Source organism: Delphinapterus leucas, chromosome 14 (genome assembly GCF_059928025.1).
Source record: "Delphinapterus leucas isolate spDelLeu-1000000601 "Yukka" chromosome 14, BTC_Dleu_Yukka2, whole genome shotgun sequence".
Classification (NCBI taxonomy): Eukaryota; Metazoa; Chordata; class Mammalia; order Artiodactyla; family Monodontidae; genus Delphinapterus; species Delphinapterus leucas.
Window position 1 is genome coordinate 23305459 of NC_143142.1, and position 9045 is coordinate 23314503.

Consider the following 9045-nt stretch of genomic DNA (forward strand, 5'->3'; position numbering starts at 1 on the left):
CCACCCCCACCATTCTCCCACAAGGGAACATCCTATGGAGAGTCTTGCTGCCTGCAGGTCAAGGCAGGTTAAAAACTGGGGCTCGGGAGCCAGGTAAATGTGGTCTGAATCCCCCACCACCACTCAAGCTGCACGATCCCTGCTTTGGGCTCTGCCCTCAGCCTCCCCCTCGCCCCCCCTCCCCCACAAGGGTGTACAGCTCTCTCCCTCCCACCAAGGCCAACACAGGCCTCATCTTGGTTAATCCTCATTCCTCATAGCTCACCCCTCACCAGGCCGGGCAGGTGGGAGTGCTTTTTGGCAGTCTTGGAGGAGGTGTAGACACTGCCTACCACTCCGCAGTAGCTCAGCTCTTAGAAGATTGGGGGGTGTTTACTATTTTTTAATTCATTGCTGTTTTTTTAATTAAAGGAAGCTTAACTGGAAAACTGACAAAATCTCAAAAAGAATCTAACCCTTAGGGGCCCTGATTCCTCCTCTTCAGGAAATGTGGTGCTAGGGGGCTTCCCCCTTGGCTGGCTCAGTTTCCCTCCCACAACCACTCCTAGAAAAACGCCATCTAAATACCTGCATATTTTGGTCTTTCACCTGGAAATCTCCTGCCCTACAGTTTGGACTATTCAGCAGTGATTTGCAGGCTTCTGCGGGTGTCAGAATCACCAGAGGCAAATGAAAAAAATTCACATCCCTGGGCTCACCAGAGGGTACCTGAATTCAGCAGGTCTGAAACAGTAGTGGGGCTGGGGAATTTTAATCCCAGTCCAAGGATTGTGATGGGGATTAGGGGACACTTGCAGCCATTCTGTGTTCTGACCACCAGAGGGCGCCGTGGACCGAGATGAGCGGTCTCCTTTTGCGGTCTTGTTCCTCCAGACGGGTTGCTGGTTCCTCCATCAAGGACTTGCTGGTCAGACGACAGGCTAGGGGTGAACCGTGTCCCAGTGGGAAGGAGCTTCCACAGAGAAGGAAGCTGGACGTCAGGAAAGAGGCTCACAGTGGGCAGTGATTCTTGCACACTTGGACTCCTGAGCTCAGAGAGGCCAGGGCCCAGCCTGGAATCCCTATCAGCCTGTCCTGCTCTGGGGTGTGCTGTTTACCCAACACCGACGCAGGGGCAAAGGCTTGGTGGCAGCTGCTCTGGCTCCCAGCCCACCTAGGGCTCTTTGTCCTGTCAGGGATGGGGGCAGAGGGTGGACCCCAGGAATTTCAGCTGTGAGTCAGCTCTGAGTGCCCAGGGGATGGGACAGGGGCTGCTGGCCAGGGATAGATGCTGGCCGGCGGGACCCTGCTTCCGCAGCTGTGGGTGGCCTTGGTGATTCAGCTTCCCTCTGCCTGCCTAGAGGGGGCCCGCCCTGGGCTGGGAGAGGGAGGAGGTGTTCGGGTTAGGGAGGGGCGAGGGAGGGGTATTAAGGGGCCCCGTGGTCCAACTCTTCCGGATGCAGAGGCCCCACGGGATAACTGTGGCCAGAGATTGGGTAGCTCCGAGACTGGTCCTAGGATGAGGTCTCCTGGGGGGAGGGTGTCCTTGAAAATGAAATCTCCTGAGAGGCTAGGGCTTTTTATTAGGCTCCCTCAGAAAGATACCCCAGGGTCTCCCGCCCTGTGTTCATCTCTATGGGGGGCCTGCCTTGGCGCTGCGTGGGGAGGGGCCTGATCCCCCACCGGTGTGGGGAGGGGGTACAGACAGGCTGACCACTCCAGCTAGGAGGAGGTCTGCTGACGGAGGTAAAGCTAGGCTGATGGAGGAGGAGCTGCGAGCGGGCGGCGTGGGGGAGGGGCGAGACATCCCTCTCGGCTTCGGGGGCGGAGCCTGGACGGAGGTGGCGCCTGGGGCTCAGCCCAATTTTCCGGGTGAGGCTCGAGGGGCGGCCGCGGAGGCGGGGCCTAGAGCACGGAGCCTCGCTCTCCGCCCGAACCTGGCGAGAGACCCCGCAGCAGCCTGAGCCACCGGGAGCCGGAGCTGGCGCGGAGGCCCTGCCGGAGCCGAGCTGAGTCGAGCTCGCCGCCTGATACCGGCCGCAGCGCAGGCCGGCGCGTCAGCCCGCCGCAGGGTCTGGGCACTGTCGGAGGTAGCGAGGCCGACCACCGGCACCACCGGGCGCGGGAGCCCGGATCGCCCTTGCAGGCCTGGCCTGAGCACGCTGGAGGACCTGGGGTTTGGACTGAAGAGAAGAGGGATGGAGGATTCCATGTAAGCATAGCGTGGGCACTAGGAGGGGAGAAGAGTGGAGACTTCGCCTGTCACGGGGCAGAGGTGCCCGGCGCTTACTAGGCCAGGCTTGAGCACCAGGGAGCCTGGCATCCCAGCAGAAGCGACCTAGGCTCTGCCCTGCCTGAGCCGGGGACACAGCATAGCTCTTGGACCTCGGCTGCCGCAGGCCGGGCACAAGAAGCAGTGTCCTCACCTGAGACCGAGCGGGATCTACAGTGGGGCTCTCTGGTGGCCCAGAGCTGGTCGCTGGGGAGCCGGCCTCCTGACCCGGCCCCACTGGTACGGATGTGCCGCTGCCCGCGGGAGCGCCATGACGGCAGGATGACCTCAGCTGAGGTAGTGGCGGTGGCTGGCGGTGCTCGGTGGGCCGGGATCCCCCAGTGGCCCCCTGACACCCCGCAGGCGCTGCGCCGGCATGGCCGGGCCTGGGTGGCCGTGGCAGCGCTGGTGTGGCTACTGGCGGGAGCCAGCATGTCGAGCCTCAACAAGTGGATTTTCACGGTGCACGGCTTCGGGCGGCCCCTGCTGCTCTCGGCACTGCACATGCTGGCAGCTGCGCTGGCATGCCACCCGGGGGCACGGCGCCCCATGCCCGGCCGCACCCGCCGCCAAGTGCTGCTGCTCAGCCTCACTTTGGGCGCCTCGATGGCCTGTGGCAACGTGGGCCTGAGCGCTGTGCCCCTGGACCTGGCGCAGCTGGCCACCACCACCACGCCACTGATCACGCTGGCCCTGTCCGCGCTGCTGCTCGGCCGCCGCCACCACCCACTGCAGTTCGCCGCCATGGGCCCGCTCTGCCTGGGGGCTGCCTGCAGCCTGGCCGGAGAGCTCCGGACACCCCCAGCTGGCTGTGGTTTCCTGCTGGCGGCCACCTGCCTCCGTGGGCTCAAGTCCATTCAGCAGAGTGAGTACCCAGGACACTGGTCGAGGAGTTGGGGATTGGGGTGGGAGTGTGGCCTGGGTGGCCCTGTGAGGGGCTATGGCCATTATCCAGTTTTACAGATAAAGAAACTGAGGCGCATGGCTTGGGAAGAGTCAGGAACTGAGGATCAGGAAGGGCCAACGCTCAGTGAGTTCCAGGCCCCAGACTTAGGCTCTAGAGGCCCAACCAGTGTTTCATCCAGTTGGCTGCCATAAATCTGTGGTCCATGTTTTGTCAAGCCTGGATCTCCATACCTGATTGAGGAAGTCACTGTATTGTCCCCATTTGACAGGTAGAGGGGCTTGCCCTGGGCCATGTGAGCAGCAGAGGCAAGATTTGAACCCAGGCAGGCAGACTTCATGCCGTCCAAGTGATGTGGCATAAGGCTGTGGACCCGAGGGAGGCCTGATAGTGGAGACTAGGGAAAGAGAAAGAGGGCAAGGCCATGAGCTGGGATTTGGAAGTCGAGGGCTTTTGCTAAGTCTGGGAAGGGCTGGTGTTTACTGGGAGCTGCAGTGTAACTGGTCCCATGCTAGGTGTTGACCTTGAGTCTTCATGGCAACCACCACCTTCATCCCCATTTTACAAGATACTGGAACTGAGACCCAGAGAGGTTCATGATTTGCCCACAGTCACACAGCTCCTAAGGACTGGAATCCTAGTCCATGCGACTCTGGACCTCAGCTCTGATGAAAGGGGGTTGGGGGCTCTGGACAGAGGGTAAGGTAGAGGCTCCAGGCCTAGACCCTGCTAAATCACTCTGCCTGAGGGTGGAGACCACCTTCCTGCCTGTCCTACTGAGGGTCCTTTGAGTCACAGCCTCCACCATCTCTCTGCCTCAACCCAAGGGTGCCCACTCAGGTTGGGGAGGCCTGGGTTCCAGCCACACCTGGGCTCGTGCTTCCTGGGCAACCTTGGGCAGAAGGGGAGATCTGGATCTTGTCTGGGCCTCAGTCTCCCCATCTGTTTGGTGGAGGAGGTCAGAGTTGATGGTCCCAGGGCTTTCTTGGTCTCCCTCCCTTTCAGCTCTGAGATCCTGTGACCCAGGCCTGGGAGAGAGAAGGGGCTGCTCCAAGGGCCCTGGGCTGGGGTTAGGGCAGCCTGCAGCCAGAGAAGGTTGAAGTCAGAGCTCAGCCCTGCCTTACAGTCATCGGAGCCAGGACCCAGAGTCCCTGTACCCATCCTCCAGGGCCCTGAGGTGGGGCCAGAGCCCAGTTCTATTTTTGCCTTCAGGTTACATGAGAGCTGGGACCTGAGCTCTGGGCATGAGTCAGTGGGAAACTTGACCTTGTACCCTGCCCTGGGCAGGGCCAGAAGGCTGGGAAGGCCCCAGCCTCAAGGTTCACATCACGCCTGCTAAGGCCCAGTGCTTCTCACACAGGAGGAGCCCCAGCCTGCAGGACAGGCTATGGCCGGCCAGGCCTCGGGCACATGGACATGGGGTGGCAGGTGCCTGGCATCAGGCTGCTCCTTGGCTCTGCCAGCTCTCTCCTTGTCTCCTGCCTGCCCCTGAGGCAGGTTGGTTGCTTGCTCCAGGTGCCCACAGCATCCTCTGCTTCCTCCATCAGGACTCCACATGCCTTGTATTATAGCCTCTTGTTTACCTGTCTGCCTCCCACCAGACAGGAGCTCTGAGAGGGCATGGCCTGGTTTTGAGGCAGCTCCATGTCCCCAGCACATAGCCTGGGGCCTGGCCCAGGTAAGGTACCCCTTAAATGGTGGATTTATTAATGGTCTGATGGCAGAATTGGCAGGCTGGTTAAACTCCTTGGCTCAGGGTGCTAAGGAGGGAGCTTAGGAGGCTGGAGGCCCCAACAGAGATGGGAGCCCAGCAGAGGTGGGGAGGAACAGACTAGAGATAAGGGGTGAGATGGGTTTTGGACAAGAGGAGGTTTCTACTGCCAGACTTTCCAGGAAAGTCATCAGGGCCAAATTTAGACTAGAGTGTGAATGGCTGACACCAGCTCCTTCCCTGAGGGCAGACTCCATGGGAGCAGAGGATGAAAGTCCAGAAAGAGGAGTGCCCAGCAGCCACAGGCAGGTCCAGCAGTTTCTCTCCTTCCTGGGCCAGTTGTGGACCTGGGGGGCTACACGGGGAGAGGAGTGATGCCACCTTCCCACTCACAGAAAGGCTGGGAAGTGGGGTGCCAGTGTGCTGAGACTTGTCCTCAGCTACATCCACCTGTATGAGGGAACAGCCTGACCCTGCCCACTGAGCTCTCAGGCTGGTGAGGAGAAGTAGAGATCACAAGGCAGGGGAGAACTGCTGGAGCCAAGGTGGGCATAGCTGTGGTTGGGTGGCTACTTCTAGGGGAAACCAGAGAAGGCTGCCTGGGGGAGGAGGCAGGCAGTGCTGGTGACAATAATGTAATAATAGTGGCGAACACTTGCTGAGCCCTCACTGTGTGCCCACACCATGCCCAGCTCTTCATACAGCCAGAGTAGGAAAGGGCGTTCTGGGAGGGGGAAGCAGGGCTTGCCAGGGCACGGGTGTCAGCCAGCCGGGGCAGCATGTGGGGGATGGTGACAGCTGCCGTGGCCAGCAGTTGCTGCTGGGCTCCAGGCCCTGCGCTCAGCACCTCACAGGCCCCCGTGAGGGGCATGTTGTCACCTTGCCCATGCTCCCTCAAGAGGACAGGCATAGAGAGAGGGCGGCTTGTGTCATATCACACAGCTCGTGACGGAGCAGAGACGGGATAAGCCAGAAGCCAGCGGAATGGGGTCTAGAGAACATTTGTCCACAGGTGACTGAAGCTTGGCGTGTTCAGATGCTGAAACAAAAGTGTCTTTGGAGGAAGAGAAGTTGTTTGTTTTTTGTTTGTTTTTGGCCACACGTGTGGCATGTGGGATCTTAGTTCCCCAACCCCACACCCCCTGCATTGGGAGCACAGAGGCTTAACTGCTGGACCGCCAGGGAAGTCCCAGGAGAGGTTGAAATGCAGGGTTTGGTGGGAGCTGGCAGAGGAGGGGTCGCTGAGGAGGCAGTATGACAGGCTGGCATTTTGGGGCCCCGGGTGGGTGGCCTCTGTCAGAGGATCCCTGCTCTTTCCCTGGACTGCAGCAGAGGGAGGCAGAGGGCTGGGTGGGATGCAGAACAGGAGCAAGTGGCAGGGGGAGGAAGTTAGGACCTTCCTGCCTGGCTGCCTCTCAGAGGGTGAAATTTGCCAAAGGTGAAGTTCACCTGAAATCCTAAACACCTTCCAGTGATCGCACCTTTAACAGGCAGGCCACAGGCAGCTCATAATGGTGCTAAATTTGGAGCGGACGAACAGGAGGCATTCCAGTTATCTGTTCATTTCTAGAAATGCTTGACAGAAGGACTGTTGCCTAGAGAACAAAGCCAAAACATCAGAATGAAATGGAGAGAGAAATAAGATTTCCTATTCTAAGCATAGCCTATGAGTAAGCACCTCTGTGGTTCTTTGGAAAGTGTGTGTCAGAAAATGCATAGAGGCTCAGAGAGCCCTGGGAGGGGATGGGGAGCCATGACTCATCTCTCTCCACAAAAACTGTCTCGTTGCCTTCATGCAAGTACTATCATTTCATCTGAGCCGGGTGTGATTTTATGATGGGCACCACTGGTTTTGTGAACCAGCTGGGTGGTAATATGAATACACACACATAGGCACACATGTGCAAGGTGGTAGGATCCCCTCTTTCCTTGCAAAGACTAAGGTTTCCTCTGTGTCCTGGATTCATCTTGACAAGCCCCAGCGTTGGTAGCAAAAGATGCTGATTATCAGTGATAAACAGTGAGTGACAGCCGGGAGCAAACAATGACCTTGTTGTTCCCTGTCATCTCAATGGTCATAAGTGATCGAACATTTGATTCAAACGGTTTTTATTATTTCAAACTCTCTATCTTTTTTAAGCTAAAGGCCACATAGCTAGTAAGTGGCAGAACTGGCCTGTTGGTGGCCTGTCCCTACTCTGGCATGGGAGCTGCACTGTGGGGCTGAGGGTGCGAGAAGGGCTGAAGCCAAGAGAGCTGGGTCGGGGCCGCTTGGTTCAGGGCCTTCAAAGTTGGTTAAGAGCCCAGGATGTTTTTCTCCAGGGCCTGGGGAGCCCCTGAAGAATTTTTTTTTTCACGTTTATTGATCAGTGGGACATCACGAGCAGATTATTGTTTCAGCCTGTGGGAGGAGTAGGTGATAACGCTTATTTGTTTTATCTGTTTACATTTACTGAGCACTTACCTTCTAAGGGCTTTGTGTACATTATCTATTTTAATCTTTACAACAACCCTGCATGTTTAAGGTTTTATTATCCTCCGATTTTGCAGTTGAGGAAACCTAGGCCTATAGAGGTTAAGTGCCTGGTCACAGGTAGTCAGGAGCGGACCCGGGTCACCACTCAGGCAGTCTGACTCTGGATTCTTGACCTTCTCGTTACAGAGCGGGAGCCACTAATTCCGCCTGAGGGGTTGGGGCAGGCAGGCTTCCTGGAGGATGGGCCGAGGAGGAGGTTGTGCCGGGTTGGCCTCGTGGGGGTTGTCTCGTGCCGGGTGCTGATGGCTGCTGTCCTGGTTGCAGGTGCCCTGCTGCAGGAGGAGAGGCTGGATGCGGTGACCCTGCTGTATGCCACCTCGCTGCCCAGCTTCTGCCTGCTGGCAGGCGCGGCCCTGGTGCTGGAGGCTGGCGTGGCACCGCTGCCCGCCCCCACCGACTCCCGCCTCTGGGCCTGTATCCTGCTCAGCTGCCTCCTGTCTGTGCTCTACAACCTGGCCAGCTTCTCCCTGCTGGCCCTCACCTCGGCCCTCACTGTCCACGTCCTGGGCAACCTCACTGTCGTGGGCAACCTCATCCTTTCCCGGCTCCTGTTCGGCAGCCGCCTCAGCACCCTCAGCTATGTGGGCATTGCGCTCACCCTTTCAGGAATGTTCCTTTACCACAACTGCGAGCTCGTGGCTTCTTGGGCTGCCTGCCGGGGCTTCTGGCGGAGAGACCAGCCTGGCAAGGGTCTCTGAGACCTGAGGGAGCACAGGGACCACGCGGGACTGCCTCAGCCTGAATCCAGCCTTGGCCCGTGGCCATGGGAAAACGGGGAGAGTGGGCAGCCTCTGGGGCTGTCGGGGGAGATGGGTCTTCCTGCAGGGCCACCTTGGAGGCTGGAATGGGGACTCCCAGAGAGACCCACCTCCTGTCCCTGCCTGCCTCTCCTCATCACAGACCCCACTCACCACTGGATGGTGGGTCCAAGCCCGGCACAGTCACTGTGCTTGTCGGAGTAATTATTACGATTGGTATCAACTACTGCGCCGAAAACTGCTGGCCAAACTTTGAAAACCTCACCGTGTTGTGACGATGATGATGATTCTTGGGGGTCGCACAATCCTTCCTCCAAGAAATTGGGAGGCAGCTAGGAGGCCCAGGGAAGGGCTTCTTTGCTGCTGGGCTTCCCTAGGGAGTTGGGGTCGTCTGTGCCAACTCCAGGCAGCTGCTGTGGCCTCAGCCCTGGGCCCCCCAATTTTGGGTCTTCCGTCCTCAAATAAACTATTTTTGCTTGTACACCTGTGTCATTCCTCGGGGTGGCAGCCAAGGGCCGATAGCTGCCAGCTGCCCACAAGGAAACGAGGACCCCCTCCCTTACCAACCGGGGCCTGGCCAGGCCCCCACCCCAGCCCTCTGCTCCGGACCCTGCACGCCATCTTCCCGCAGCCCCGGGGGCATCTCCTAAAACACACTCTTTGTGTGGCTCCACACTGCTCTTGGGACAAGGTCAGAGCTTCCTACTCCAGACCATAGGGCCCTCAGGGCCTGGCCCCACAGCTTCACCAGGCTCCTCTCCCCTCTCCCCTCTCCCCTCCTTGGGCTCCACCTTCCATCTGCACCTGCTTCCTTCAGGTCCACCCCCCTCAACCCCCGACCCCAAGCCTCCCCACCGGAGCCTCTGCACGTGCTGGTCCCCTGTC

At 58.9% G+C, this 9045-nt stretch overlaps 1 protein-coding gene across 1 annotated transcript; it reads left to right on the forward strand.

Moving 5' to 3' along the window:
• The first annotated feature begins 1423 nt into the window (after window positions 1-1423).
• SLC35E4 (solute carrier family 35 member E4) lies at window positions 1424-8641 on the forward strand. The gene is made up of 2 exons (XM_022550916.2): window positions 1424-3116; window positions 7667-8641. Exons 1-2 carry the CDS (start codon window positions 2498-2500, stop codon window positions 8098-8100), a joined length of 1053 nt encoding a protein of 350 aa, XP_022406624.1. The 5' UTR covers window positions 1424-2497; the 3' UTR covers window positions 8101-8641.
• Window positions 8642-9045: the final 404 nt, after the last annotated feature.